At 37.0% G+C, this 16,048-nt stretch overlaps 2 protein-coding genes across 2 annotated transcripts; both read left to right on the top strand.

Annotated features, from left to right (window-relative positions):
• The first annotated feature begins 344 nt into the window (after positions 1–344).
• On the top strand, positions 345–15,744 carry LOC106050638 (uncharacterized). Its single transcript, XM_056010285.1, has 5 exons — positions 345–469; positions 3,144–3,299; positions 5,208–5,382; positions 10,913–11,109; positions 12,311–15,744. The coding sequence occupies exons 2-5, from the start codon at positions 3,168–3,170 to the stop codon at positions 14,531–14,533; spliced, it is 2,727 nt and encodes a 908-aa protein (XP_055866260.1). The 5' UTR covers positions 345–469; positions 3,144–3,167; the 3' UTR covers positions 14,534–15,744.
• Positions 2,276–3,129, top strand: LOC129922822 (RNA-binding protein 25-like). Its single transcript, XM_056010376.1, has one exon. The coding sequence runs from the start codon at positions 2,421–2,423 to the stop codon at positions 3,054–3,056; it is 636 nt and encodes a 211-aa protein (XP_055866351.1). The 5' UTR covers positions 2,276–2,420; the 3' UTR covers positions 3,057–3,129.
• Positions 15,745–16,048: the final 304 nt, after the last annotated feature.

Raw genomic sequence — 16,048 nt, forward strand, 5'->3', positions numbered from 1 at the left:
TCTGTATATCTCTGTATATTTCTGTATATCTCTGTATGTGCGATGATGAATTGACCAAAACTTGTCATGGTCTGGACTTTTTAGTAGTGACCATCTTACTTCCAAGATAATCCTTCAGCTATTTTGAAGCTTCTGGTGTGCAGACTATAGGAAGAGTCTATTTTTTTTTTAAATTTCCTTTTCTGGTACTGTAAAATCATTTTGAAAAACCTATGCCTAGCCTAGCAACACGTATTTTGTACACCGGAGACACCAAACAAGGTAACTATTTCAATTTTGTCGGCCATGTATGAAACTCTCATATACTCATTTGTTCTTCCGGTGCACCAGATTTTGCGCACTTTTTTTTTCGTAGATTAAAAATTACAATTCATTGTCATCATTGAAAAATAAACAAATGTCAACAAAAATGTGAACCACTTCAATGATTAAAGTTGTCCACACAACGAAACCCAAGTGTTTATATTAGGTAATGTGTTTAAATACTATGTAGATCTTTACTGACAGTTTCGATTTTTTATTTATTTTTGTGTACTTTTATTGTATTTGGTAAAACGAAATTTTGACAAAGTGTAAAGATGGAATATTACAGTTATTAACCTAATTTACCAGATCTCGAATCTAGATCTTGTCTGAAAAGCTTAATAGTTAGCTCATAATACTTCTTGATCTAGCTTTATTTTATATTATCTTATATATTACAGACGTTACTTCCAAAAAGAAGATAATTACGTCCTACGCATTTCATGTGTCCATCTAGTCATGCATGTTAGTTATTGACTCAGCTAGGTCGTTGGTTTTCCTGTCTGATTCAGGCAATCCATTCCATTTTATAATGGCATTAGGGAAGAAGGAGCCATTGTATGAGTTTGTTCTAGCGTATGGTATAAGAAATGTGCCTCTATCTTTGTGTCTTTGTGACATAATGGGGAACTAACTATTTTTGATTACTTGTAAAGTTAGGAGTGATTCCCCTTATGTAGTTTATAAAGGGCCTTGCAAACTGCGCTTAGTTGCCACTTGCTCCTGAGTTACCAGCTTGACCACTTGACCTGTGTTGTGAATAGTATTTTTTTCTCTTAGTGGTCGTGTGTCATGGGGTACTCGGAGAAGTGTGCCCTGCTCTGGAGATCTTTGGGCTAAGTATATCTTTAGTATTATTGTATTTTATATTATGTATTTATTAATAGATATAGCCTGTGTCATGGGGTACTCGGAGAAGTGTACCCTGCTCTGGAGATCTTTGGGCTAAGTATATCTTTAGTATGATTGTATTTTGTGTAATGTATAATTATTAGTAGATATAGCCTCAAATGATTTCCAGGCAGTATATTTTTACCCTGATGTTCTGCATCCTGGGGTACTCCCAAACGTGACATATTTTTGTAACCTTTTTCTGAGGGATTCAACCTGTATTGAATCATCAGATGGACTTTGCATATTTTTATAGCCTTGTCTCTGAGGGATTCAACCAGTATTGAATCATCAGATGGACTTTACCAAACGGATGTCTATAGGTGGGATTCTATGAAGCTTGTATGCTCATAGGTTACCCTGAAGCCTATAGTTCATCATGACCCTTTTGTTGTTTTTTTTTTTTTGGCTAAAAGTGGCTAGTGTCAGCCTGAAGCTTGTAATCCCATAATGGTCAAAAGCGGTCATGTGTTGACCTGAGGCCTGAGACCTTTATTTTACTCATGTAAATGAGTATTCTCCAGAATGTGACGATAATGTAACATATGACTAGCGCTGTGTGCCATATTATTTTTGAGTATCTTTTGTTTACTTTTTGTTGTGTCGGCCTGTGAGTTGATGGCCATGTATTTACACATTTATTTTACTCATGTAAATAAACTTTGTACATATGTTTACCTGCGACTTTGTAAAGTCTTTTGTTGCGTACATTAGTTGAATTGTATACCTGGAGGTTATACCTAATAACCTAGGCAGTACAAGAAGGGACCAGTACACCTCTGGACGAACGTGCCAGCACACTTTTAACACTGACCTTTTGATCGAAATACCTAAATCTAGCTATAATTCTAATTGAATATTTTTAGCTATACCCGCTACTAGGTAAATTAATTGATCAAAATTTTGTTATATTGAATGGGGTGCTCTTTTAGAATCAATCCCCATTCTTTTGTAACATGGAGGCTCGTCATTTCATTTGTAAAAGTCTAAATGTTTGCACTTAAGATGTCTAAACCTTCACTACTTGTTATTTCTATGTCAGATTTATCTATATTGTAATGTATAGTTCAAATCAAAGCATAACTGTTGTAAAGAAAAAACAATTTGATTATTACGTTTGAATGAGAGAGAGGAAGAAGTGAGGGTGGAAGAGGGTTAAAGAAAGAGAGGAGGGGGAAAGAGAGCTAGAGAAAGAGAGGAGAGTGGAAAGAGAGCTAGAGAAAGAGATGATAGTGGAAAGAGAGCTAGAGAAAGAGATGAGGCTTGAAAGAGAGCTAGAGAAAGAGAGGATAGTGGAAAGAGAGCTACAGAAAGAGAGGAGGCTGGAAAGAGAGCTACAGAAAGAGAGGAGGCTGGAAAGAGAGCTAGAGAAAGAGAGGATAGTGGAAAGAGAGCTAGAGAAAGAGAGGAGGCTGGAAAGAGGGCTAGAGAAAGAGATGAGGCTGGAAAGAGAGCTAGAGAAAGGGAGTAGGCTGGAAAGAGAGCTAGCGAAAGAGAGGATAGTGGAAAGAGAGCTAGAGAAAGAGAGGAGGCTGGAAAGAGGGCTAGAGAAAGAGAGGAGGCTGGAAAGAGGGCTAGAGAAAGAGAGGAGGCTGGAAAGAAAGCTAGAGAAAGAGATGAGGCTGGAAAGAGAGCTACAGAAAGAGAGGAGGCTGGAAAGAGAGCTAGAGAAAGAGAGGATAGTGGAAAGAGAGCTAGAGAAAGAGAGGAGGCTGGAAAGAGGGCTAGAGAAAGAGAGGAGGCTGGAAAGAGGGCTAGAGAAAGAGATGAGGCTGGAAAGAGAGCTAGAGAAAGAGAGTAGGCTGGAAAGAGAGCTAGAGAAAGAGAAAGAAGAGAGGAAGGTTGAGAACGTGAGAAACTAAATATGTCCGCATAACACGGTTCTTTATGAATACAGTCAATGTTGGTCCTCTATGAATGTATTAGTCAATGCGTAGCTTCTATTGCAGCTTTAGTTGGCAGACGTGTCCAACATGAACTGTTATGAAGCTCCAATAGGAACGGAACAGGAATGGCGCGAACGTCTGAATGCAGGGAAACTCAATCAAAGCATCAATCATAAGATTCACTTATACAGCTACCTGCGTGATTTGCCTGCCAAGCAGGTAGGGGCAAAACATCAAGTAAATGTGTCATTTTGTATACGTTTTCTTATGGTGAAGTACAAAGTCCATTGGAATTCAATTATTAGAAATAAACCAACATCCAAAGTTTGTAAATTGTACAACAGCAACTTATAAATTAGACTAACTTCGTTTTTTATAACCAAAAAGCTGAAAATTTGAATTGCGTTTGTATTTAGACGTGTTGAGGGGTGGCGACAGGGCCGGCCTTAGGCATAGGCAAACTAGGCAGCCGCCTAGGACCTCCGATTGGTGGCTTCGCACAAAACTCAAAACTTTCATTTTTAGAGAAGAAACAGCGAAACTTGCGCCCAACGTTATGGTAGGAGTCCACTAGGATCTAGATAAATTGAGCAATTTTATATTTTCGCTGTTTATTTTCTTATTTTTCCATTTCATTTGGGGCCATCAAATTCACTTCCAATTATCAAAGGCCGGCCCTGGCGGAGGTTGGGAGAAGTGGAGAAAATGTAAGTAGACGCAGCAAACGTAAAGTCACTTCAAAAGTTCAGTCACATGAGCACACATCTTTATGTGATTCTATCAGGACACTAAACACAACAATTATTGGGTTTATTGTTCTCCCTTATTTTTTGTTACTGCCCAATTACAGACATAACTTTATTTGTTTTATTATTCTACGTCACTTTTGTGAAACTAATTCTCAAAGCATAAATCTCAGTGAAGAATTCTTGGGTGGTCAATAGTTTTGGTTCATTGGCTAGTTAGTTTTTAATAGCCAAGCCTTTAAAGCAAATATGTTGGGTTTTTTTCTTCTTCTTCTTCGTTCTCATTTTTCATGTCACAGAGTTCAGATAAGTAATCCTATATCTGAGATGAACTGCGCTGTGGTTTCCAGATCAGGCAGTTCTCCGTTTAGTTTTTTTTTTTTATATATAGGACAGTTCGGGCCTCTTGATTTAGTAAAATATGGTATATGTCTTGGGATTTATTTTTATGGCTAAGCCAATAAATCAGATATGGTTCATGTGCGGGATATTTTATTTATAGCTAAGCCTATAACCAGATTTGGTTAATGTGCAATAGTCTATATATCTACCTCTTTATGCATGCGTCAAAGTTCAATGTCATAAATTACAAGAACATTAACAACGAAGTCCAGGAAGTGTATTATTTTTGATTGAGACTAAAATTGTTTAGTGAGCAATGACCTCTTTCAAATTGTGCCAAGCGGTGATACCAGTTGACAAGTGCTTCACTCAGGAAATAAGGAAATAAAAAAATAAAAAGTGAAATTTAAAGGAACAATTTTGTTTTGTACACTTCATGGTTAGAAGCTCTAGTAAATCAACGAACTCAAAAGTCAAACATTTTGATCAGAAGAGTCTAATTGAAAACTCTGTAAATGCCTTAAATCTTTCAACTTCAGTGTTGCTGTAGAGCTCAATTAGTTATCACTTAATGTGTTGTGCTACACCCCCCCCCCGTCCCCCATTGATATATCTTTTTTTTTTATCTTTCTCTTTCATGTATGACGTAGATGATATTAATAGAAGCTGAAATTCTTTACAAAATCTAAAATGATATTGAATCACTCTAGAGGCGAGTTGTTAGTCAAATGTGCCGCCATCACAAGAAGTACGATATTATATCTACTCTATATAAATCCCAACAGGCTGAAACAAAAAGGATAAAAGATGTTTTTATCTTCAAGTTGTTTAGATTTTTTATTGTATAAAAACGTAAAAGACAAATAGATCTAGGTCTATACAAAAAGTTAATAATAAAAAACAAACAATTTTATATTTAAGATAAATTGTTATGAAAGAGAACAAACTAATTGTGAATATATTTCCTATTGAGCAGCTGATCTATCCGCTAGTCCAACGAGAGGACACACTAATTGTGAATATATTTCCTATTGAGCAGCTGATCTATCCGCTAGACCAGCGGGAGGACACATGTGAGCTCTTCGACGTACAGAGCGCTGGCCTACCGGAGGAGGACAAATTACAGGATCTGTTCCTGTCTCCGGTCATTTTGGAAGACTACACTAGACCGCCCCAAGCCATCCAGGAAATGCCACCCCTGTATTTCCAACCCGGTAAGGATAAGCCACAGAGAGGCCATAACAATGTTTCTGTCTCTGGTCTGTTTATTCGAACATTTATTTTCACTGCATTGAGATATACAGGAAAAGATATTTTAATAGTCAGTAATAAATTGATTTCCTTGCACCAAAGTTGATAAATCGGATAATCATGTGACCTTTTGAGGGAGGATTATCTACCTCGTTTGGAAAAAAAAATGACTCAAAACTCTTGATCATGTATTATGTGCTCTTGTGGTATATCAGATTCCGGAGAGTAAGAGAGGCTAAGAATTTCCTGGATCAGATTTTCCCAACTATTAAATAAATGTTCGTGATTGTTTCAAAATATTATATCTATCTTTCGGGCTTTGGGTTTGATTCTATATACACGATCGTTTTAATATTAAAAGCACATTTTTTGTACAAAGCTTATATGAACTCACTCTGGCTGTTTGTCTGGTGAAAAGGGAACTCACTCTGGCTGTTTGTCTGGTGAAAAGGGAACTCACTCTGGCTGTCTGTCTGGTCAAAAGTGAACTCACTCTGGCTGTCTGTCTGATCAAAAGTGAACTCACTCTGGCTGTCTGTCTGGTCAAAAGTGAACTCACTCTGGCTGTCTGTCTGGTAAAAAGGGAACTCCCTCTGGCTGTCTGGCTGGTAAAAAAGGAACTCACTCTGGCTGTCTGTCTGGTAAAAAGGGAACTCACTCTGGCTGTCTGGCTGGTAAAAAGGGAACTCACTCTGGCTGTCTGTCTGGTAAAAAGGGAACTCACTCTGGCTGGCTGGCTGGTAAAAAGGGAACTCACTCTGGCTGTCTGGTCAAAAGTGTGTATACACGTTATTTCTCCTACACTCATTTTCGGATCAAGTTGAAACTTCGCACACTTATTTATTGGCATAGACAAAACATGACTCAATGAAAAAAAGTAACTAATTAGATAATTAATTACAGGTAATTAATTATTTTGTTAATAGCAACAAGGGATATTAATACTTCAGTATTCACAGGTATGGCTAAATTTGTGTGGTTTAGTCACCGATCACGTTGATACTTTAAACAATATCTATTGTACCTAAAAGAACATAAAACAATCTTTTAAAAATACTCAATTAGTCAATTAATTATTTGTAACTAATTATTTTGTTTGATGTCGATTAAGGGAAATAGCTTTTTCATTACTGATAGTTATAGTTTTAAGGGCGGAGTTATTCCCCTTTAGATAAGCTTTAATTTTTTTTTTAAAGGATTTTCTATATTTTGCTTGTTTCTCATTAGCCCTAGATTCAAAATTTGTGAAAGGATTTTTTTTTCATTTGGTGTTGAATATAAAATGTCGGCTAAGTGTTTTTTTGTTTCTTTTCATAAATACATTTGACTTGGTCATTTGTCAGGACTGTTTATTGGTCATGCATTTCTAAATTTAGGATTGACCCATTTTTCCAAACGGAATTTCATACTGGCTGGAGAAAGAGAGAAAGAGACCTAGAACTGGACACTTTAGATCTAGTAGTAGGCCCTTCCACATTTGTATATTCCTTTATTATTTATTTAAATTAACTATATATTTCTATTTATATAATATATCTTATAGAGCAATACATTTTTTCCCTCAAAATACAAAATAGATTCATGAATGTGTTTGTGTATACAAAGTTTTTTAGACAAAATAAAATGTACACATGACATTTTTTTTAAGGTCGAGATAAGTAATGCCAGAATTCACGGGCCGTATTGCTATGTGAGAGAGCAGTATGCAATTAACATAAAGCCGATCAATTATTTGGATTCTAGAACTGATTAGATTATATAGAACAATAGTCGATTGTATAGAGATTTAGAGATATATAGGACAATGCTAGAATTCATGGGCAAAAAGTATTCATCAGTTTGAGAGAGGGGGTAGAAGCGGTTTTTTTCAAGTCAACGTAGCTGATATTAAGATTCACTTGCTAAAAATATGTTTACAGTAACATTAAAATGCGGGCCGTAGTATCGAAAGTGCACACAACAAAAAGGTGGGAGAGTTCCTGTCAGAATTCTATGTCGAAAAAGAGTTTCACTGCGCAGGCTGGGAGAAATAATGTTTCTGCTGAGAAGCAGCATACAGCATGCCAAGGGCAAAAGGAAGTTGAATTCTCATGGTAGTTATACATTTAAATATTGAATATTGACCAAGTGACATTACATTATTATCACTATTTCAACTATTAAAACTTCTTATAAGAAATTTTAAAAATGTAGACCATTTTGCAACAAAATCAACTAAAACTTATTGATGTGCAGAAATTTCAAAACGTCCGTTAAGGTGATTCATCTCGATTTTTACAAAGTTTCTATCAACTCATTCTCTGTCTGGTGTAATCTTGAACAACTTGTTTTTCCCACTTCTCATTGTCAAATCAAGTTGAAACTTATCATAATTATTCATTGTAGATGACAAAACATGAATCAATAAATCATTATTCATTGTAGATGACAACACATGAATCAATAAAAGCAAAGACCATTTAATTGATCAATTAGTTGGAATTAATTAATTGTGTTTTATATAGGAAATGCACTAAACTTAATGAGAATAAGTTTAGTGTATAGAATAAGTGTTGTGCAGAGAATAAGTGTTGTGTTCTTTGCAGAAAATATTTAAACAAAAGACTGTTTTGTGACTATTTGAGCTTGAATTTTAAGCACGAAAGTTGCGCTAAACAAAAGCAATTCATTAAATATTCCCATGCGGTGGATCCATTATTGTTAGTCTACATCTATTAAAAATTAATTGCACGACTGATTCAAAATAAGTGACAGACGGCGTGAATTAATATAAGCTTTTTTTTTAAAAAAAAGGATTTTTTTTTAAACAAGGGTGATAAGTAGGCAAATTTTTTAAAGATTCAATTGTTGAATAGTTTCCCCTATGTTAAAAAAAAAAAGAATTGTGTTGATTAGGATACAATCAAGGGGTGTATTTAAATCTAAAAATTTCTCCAATTTATTTAATAATCCAACTGTAATTTTAATCCTATTCATGAGACTAGAACTAAATCAACCTTCTTACAACTCTGTTTCACACATCTGCTAAGCTCAATTGTTGATGGCGTCTCTAGACAAATGATAACAATACCAACCACATCGAGGGTGACACACATCCGTGTGAGACTAAAGAATAAAAATGTGGGGTTTTTATCTTTATATTTGTTTAAATCCGGTAGCTTTGATGTAAAATACGTTTGTCTACTAGGCCATTGTTATATTTGTTAGGCCGCTAGACAAATGAGGATAATAAGAATTCTGAAAAAAATCCCTATTAAATGGAAAAGTCAGCCGACTTGGCTACCAAACAAGAAGTCGTTGGTATGGTTGATACAGTGAGACATCTTGCACAGACTGAATGAGATCTGAATGTTCCTAACTAATCAGACTTAGACATATCCTAGTCACATTGAAGAGAGGACCTTCATTCTATAAAGTGAATTGGGTTGAGACGTTCGAGATGTTTTGCGGTACAAACAAAAAATATAGTATGAGATTGTTTTCTTTTTTCAACTCCATTGAGTTTATACACCTTTTATCAGACCTGAGTTTATACACCTTTTATCAGACCTGAGTTTATACACCTTTTATCAGACCAAGAAAACGATATACTGTAAAAGGTCACTAATCTGGGTCTGTACAATGTGTATTGATCTGTTTACGAACGCGTAGTATTCCTCTTGAGTTCGTATCATTAGACATACGGATCAAGACACAATAAAGTAAATCAACAACTGTATATAGAATATAAACGTCTAATCCAGAAAGGGAACAGTCTAGTCTCTGTTACTAGAATAAACTTTAGCCTCAACTGTCTGTTGATCTCTATCTACTCTACAGTCTCGCTTTGAATTCATGTCGACATAATTGCGCGTTCACTAGCAGTCACCTAAAGTTCACTAGCAGTCACCTAAAGTTCACTAGCAGTCACCTAAAGTTCACTAGCAGTCACCTAAAGTTCACTAGCAGTCACCTAAAGTTCACTAGCAGTCACCTAAAGTTCACTAGCAGTCACCTAAAGTTCACTAGCAGTCACCTAAAGTTCACTAGCAGTCACCTAAAGTTCACTAGCAGTCACCTAAAGTTCACTAGCAGTCACCTAAAGTTCACTAGCAGTCACCTAAAGTTCACTAGCAGTCACCTAAAGTTCACTAGCAGTCACCTAAAGTTCACTAGCAGTCACCTAAAGTGCGTCTCTACAATACCCAATCAGGGACATAAAAGCTAAAAGTTATTTTGGTCTCTTGACAACATATCTGAGATCACACAAACTGATCAGATGTCCAATGTGACGATATGTTGAAACGATAACATTGAGAACAAAACTGATGAGTTATGCTGCGATATCCTTAAGAAAGTCTGGACTTTAAAATGTGTCGATCTCATTTTGTTTTTAGAATGTACATTCTATGTCTGAAATACTTACACAAGTTTAATTTTGTAAATTATTCACTCTTTTTAGGAACATTTTTTGGGGTATAAGATCTTTGGTACTCTTGAAAGAATGTTTTCTGTCATTATCCTTTGTCCTCATCTTGGTAATATTGCAATTGAACTTGTTGGAAAGTTAGTGAAATGGCCATCACCAACTCGCTGGAGTGTACATCATAGTGCCTAGACCCTGGACCCTAGACCCAATAGGAAGGAAAGATTCGGTGAATGTGTGACAGCTTTTGAAATTCTTTGCGACTGTTTTGAAAATGTAGACATCATTATCTCAGAACAAGGTCATTTCTTTTTTTTTTTATTAGAAGTAGGCCTACTAAATGAAGTCAGTGATATGCATTGTGTCTAGAGGCCCCTAAACTATTTCTACAAAAGGCACTTCATAAATCAAACCGGCATAGTAATTAAATAGAAAAATGTTTTTTTATTGATACTGAGACTCTGTATCTAGTTTTATTCATCCTTTATTACATAGCCTCTATTCAGATCGCGCATTCATGGAAACTAGATCCAGATGGAATCTCACGAGTATTTCCGCATGTAGACTTTATTCATTCAAGCTTTTAATTATTTAATGTTCAGGAACATTTTCGGCGCCACCTCCAAGTCTAGATCTAAAGGCCCATTGTTAGATTATTATAAAGTCTAAAAGATTTATACAATCGCTTAACCGGGAGTTTTTTTCCTTGGGGGCGGGGTGGGGTGAGAAAGAGGTTGAGTAAAAAATTTTCCTTTTTTTTAAAAAATCTTAACATTCATTAGTTCTCAAGAGCAATACAATCGCTCAATAAGTTGTATAAAAAAAGCATTGTTTTTTTTTTTGTTTTTGTTTTTTAAGTAGTTTTTTCCCTATGTAGAAGATACGGCGACTTTTTATGGACAGTATCGATGCATACTTTACTGCTGTGTTTCTAATGTAGAAATACAATTTTGTAATCCTTACGTTGTAAAAGTTGTATTGGAGAGTGTTAAGTTGAAAAGACAGCAGAAGCTAACCGCAGCAGATGAAATAAAGCATACCGATACTCTGCCTATTGCATTGTTAATATTTATTTATTTATTTTGCAGCTGAGTTCTTTGACTATGTACTTAGTGACAAGTGGACAGGGGCGACAAGTCTTCGTGTTGTGGGTGGCGAGCTACTGGCACTTCTCCTGGCGGCCATCACAGACTTGGAAGTCTATCGCAAAATAAACCCTCACGAGCTGCGAGCTAACCTCAACAGCAGACGTCTGTGCCAGTCACGTGACGATGAGGCTCCAGAGGTAAATCTGTGTTCACGCGAGTGTCACAACATAAAACAAAAAAACTCTGTGCGGGTGACGGAACTTAGAATTATATACATTTAGATGTTCAACCAAGATCTCAACACAGTGTCCGGTCATTGAATGGGCGAAGGGAGTTGCACATCTTGTAAAACTAAGTTCGATGCAGTTCAGTTAACACATCTTGTAAAACTAAGTTCGATGCTCTTATTTCTGGGTACAGCTTGACTTAAATAACAACTAGGGATGTAGAGTTAGCGACAAAAAAAAAAGATAAAACAAATCAAAATATAACCTAAACAAGACAAAGTTTTAAAATTCGAAGCATGCCATTTATTATATTCTAACATAAAAAATCTCTTTGACAAAATAAGTTAATAGCCGATTGGTATATAGGGTCTACTATTCAAGGTCAGCTATAGAGTGCTTACTCAAATTTGGAATAAAAACTACGTGTAGGTGTCTTCGTCTTAAATACAGGCCAATGTAATATAGATCTGTACTTGAACTCCAAACAGATGTGAATGATCCCGGAATACTTTCCTTGAACTATGACTCTAACCTTAACCTTAACCCTAAATTTGAACTGTAAATATTAATCTTCGTAACTGTGAAATCTATTCAAAATTACGATGTGACCCATAAGTAACTTATTTCTAAACCATAAGAAGGAAATAACAAACATACATTTATAAAATGTTTTGTCAAATGTGATCACATGTTTCGCTGATTCCTTCAGAGTTTAAGATAACCTTCATCCTAGTCAAATCTCACACAGATCGACCGGGGGGGGGGGGGGAGTGGTGATAGCGGGCAGGGTATGAACACGAGACAATCGAGATGACCGTACGACAGTACAGCGCGCTAACCGCAGGACCAGGCGGCCATCCTGACTCCCTGAGAGAGCACATCATATTAAATGATCGGACTTTAGGTCTAGCTAATGATGTACGGGGAAAAGTTTTGTCTTGAAATCCTTATTATGTCCTATTTCTGTCATATTTTTCTTTAAACAATAGACGTCAAGAAAAAAAATCTATTTTAAAGAATGCACAATGTGATCAAAGCAATGACACTATGACTTCGATCAGATAACGAGTCGTACTTTATGGACTTAGGGGCGTTGTTGGATAATTGGTTTCTCTATTAATACTCGTGTTCATAGCACATTCAGTTAAACTTCACTCTTCTTTCCCAACAGATGGTGTACGAAAAACTTGACGTTGAGCTGATCTATTACGAAAAGGCTGAAATGTCAAACCTCCCTTTGGAGATAGTGGAACAGAGAGATCCCTTAGCTTCTCCCAAAACGCAAGTGTTACCAAGAGAAGTTGTTCATTTACCGTACGTCTATACAAAGCACAAAGTGAACAAATACCAACAACTCTGTCCCGAAGAGAATATTCAGCCTAAAGACGTCATTGCCAAGCTAGAGGAAGAACTGAACGTTGCAAAGGAAAAAAGGGCGTTAGCGATCGCCAGTGCCTTGGCCAACGAAAAACTCATGCTGTCTAAGGACAGTAAAAAAACTGCTTTGGCTAAGTCTGTGGAGCCAACAAAAGACTTGAAAAGCAATCAAGACTCTAGTGGCCCCCCGGGGACTTACAACGAAACGATTGATTACATTGCGGACGATCCCAATCTCGTCAGGACCGAGTTTAAAAAACCGAAATCCAAGTTAAAGCTAGACACTAAAAGTACTAGCGTCATTGAACCGATGTCAAATCAGCCATCCAAACCGCTGACTCCCATTGCCTCTTTTGCCGCCATGGAGGGTGCGAGTCTCGAAGAATTGCAGAGAGATGATTCGGAGCATTCTTTAGAGTCCTACTCTGCTTCCATTGAGGGCATACAACAAGAGGACTCAGAATCCAACTGGGAAATGTTAAATCTGACCCGCAGAGAGCTTTATGTCTCCGGGCTCTATGAGGGGAGAGAATCAAACTTCGTCTCATGCGAAGAGAAGCTAAAGGCGCGAGGAAGAATTCGCAAAAAAATCCAAATGGAAAAAGAAAAAGAAATTTTTGAAGACATGCTTGCTAAAGCTAAAACAGACTTGACTAAGAATTTTAAAAGTTTGTCTCTGAAAAGAGAATTTCAAAAGTCCATGCAACCAAAAAGTCTTAAATTTTGTCCGGACGTTCATCGCCAAGAATGGAGTGACTTCTTGAGAGAGCACGAAGACTGCGAGATGCAGATGGCCAAAAAGAGCGACTTTGAAGAACAAGTTTTGAAGCGTCTACAGACGCAGGTTGTCAGGCCTAAACGCGAGGACATTAAGTCTGATAGCAAGGTAAATAAAAGCAAAGTGGATAAAGGTAAAGGATTTAAAAAGACAGAAGATGAAAGTGAAAAAGTCAAAAGAGACGAAAATGTGAATCATTTAGACGTTCAGTTTAACTGCAGTGAGGAGAGACATCCATGGAACTATAGGCCGAAAGTTAACGAAGAAAGCACTGTATGGAATATAAATGATTGGAAGAATATTTTACCTCTTTTGACCTCATGGAGGGTACATTTGGACTACGGAGTTCCGTTTTACGGACTTCACAACACCGCTTTTCAAGCCCGACGTTTACATAATGTATATTTGTCTAAATCTGAAAAAGTCAAGTCAGATACTGATTCCAAAAAGGGCCTTTGGAATCAAGGAACCGTTCGGTTTAAAAAGAGGACTAAGACTTTCAGTCATTCAAGACGGAGACGTTTCAAATCTTTAAATCGAAAAAGCACAGCCGTGACATGTCCAAGAATAGTCAACGGGCAGCTCAATGAGACTAAACAGACCAGACATAAGGAGTTCTCGACTTTGGGGCGCAACCAAAACAACAATATGCAAAATGAAGAGGAAATAACTCCTGGCAGTATCACCGTCAGTCAGTCTTCGTTAGGGGAGCTAACACAAAGTGTCTTAGAAGAAAAGAGAAGCTCAGCGTCGCGCAGAGATCCAGGGGACATTGGGAGCGAGGCCCTGCACTCGGAAACTGCTAGCGAGGCACGTTTGAAGGGTTGGAGTGCCCAGGAGCTTCCTCCGCTCAGGCTAACCATCTCATCACAACTTAAGCTTTACAACTTCGACTGCTCATGTCCAGAATGCACGAGCCAGGCTGCGTTTTTAGACGCTTTCAAGATAGACCCGCATTTTGAACCGGTAAACGGTTACCCACTGACACTTGGTCAGTTGAGAAAGGACTTTAAATTTTTAGCGTATAAAGATTGCAAGCCTTCTCTGAATCTTGGTGAAGAGATGAAATGTGATGCCTTCCGTAGGCTGGGAACTAAGGATGTAGCAGATCGACTGCTGTCCATGATAAACAAATTTGTCATACGTAAAGAAATTTTATCCACCAGCCTGGGGCAGACGTTCGTTACTGTCACATTCACCAGACCGAATGTCATTCTCGGAATGACCTCATATCTGTAAGTCCTACAGCGACACCCCGTGGGGGGGGGGGGGGGGTGAGGCAATCAATGAGAAATACAAACATTAATGATGAAAACTTACAATTAGGTACGTAGTAGTGAATCTAGGTGAGCAATTAGTGAATCTGCTGGCTAGAAGTGAACCTAGTTGACCTACAAGTGAAAACATGTAATTTTGTTTTTCGGTCAGTCAAAGAAATAGATATTTTAACCAACTAGAAAATAAACATTAAAATTATTTCTATTTTTCAGTGATATGTGTAAAAGAAAAAAGTCAATACAAACGTTATCCAGTGAATACAATTATGCTAAATTTGTAAAAATTGAAAAAAACACAATTATGACTTATTTATTTATTTCAATAACAAATTGAGTTAGAGTTATGAAAATATTTGATAACCAAATAACAAAAAAGAATTCGAAATAATTTGCTTTTACATGGAACATCATTGATAGTTCTCTCTTGGTCTTCCTCTTGAAACTGTGCCAGACAATCAGGTCACGTGAATTATTTTATTTTCCCAATAAATAATTATAGTGCAATATAGTGTAGAGAGATAGATGGGTACAACAGAAGTGCCCAACAGGTGTCTGTGCCCACTCCATAAAAAGGTTTGCGGGCCGTGGAAGGAAGAAAAAGACGAAAATAAAGAAGGACTGATTTAATTTGAGGGCTAGAAAATTGTGTCCGCTGTGGAGTAGCGTTGTAAGGCGTGCCGTTTTATTGGTGATTTTAAGTGTTCAAGGCGATATACACATACAACAACTTCGTTGTCCAAGATGAGCACGTTTCTCAATTCCTATAGACTCGACGATGGATGTCATGGGAGATGAGAATGTGGCTTGCGCGATGAAAATTTATTAAAGTATTATTTAAACAGTAGCGTAGCACGAGTATCAAGGAGTAGCTATGCGCTCTTAGATTTGTAAAAGCGGCTTCATTAAAAGATACAGTGGGGTAATTCTAAATAAGGTGCTTCTCTAGATCTATGGCCGACAGAAGATAATTATGTTAAGAGTGAACTAAGCTGTGAATAGCGATAGTTCTTCTTTCAAATTGTTCTGCAGGAAGAGGCGTTTTATTAGAAAATATTCTGTGTATATGTGGCGGGTGGGCATAATAGTGCAGAGAGAAAAGGCCTAACAGGTTACAAGTGTTTGTGCTTACTTTATCATAGAGGGATGCGGGCCCTTCATTTTAAGGATGAAAGAGACAGAAAGGACATGTCATTGGAGGGCTAGAAAATTGTGTTGGGTCGGGGAAGTGTTGTAATGAGGGGCCATTTTATTGAGGGATTGAAGTGTGTTCGGGATAAAATAAAAATGTATACCAACTATTTCAACCAATGCGTAGCACGGGTATTTATTAATATGTTTTAAGAATTCCTGATGTTGTTGTTTTTACTATTAATAGTAAAGTCTTTAAAATGGTGTATGAAAAAAAAATACGCCTTGTATATTTAGTTTAAAAAACAAAACGATTCGTTTTCAGAAGAAGTAGCCATTGTACCACAAC

Source organism: Biomphalaria glabrata, chromosome 1 (assembly GCF_947242115.1).
Source record: "Biomphalaria glabrata chromosome 1, xgBioGlab47.1, whole genome shotgun sequence".
Classification (NCBI taxonomy): domain Eukaryota; kingdom Metazoa; phylum Mollusca; class Gastropoda; family Planorbidae; genus Biomphalaria; species Biomphalaria glabrata.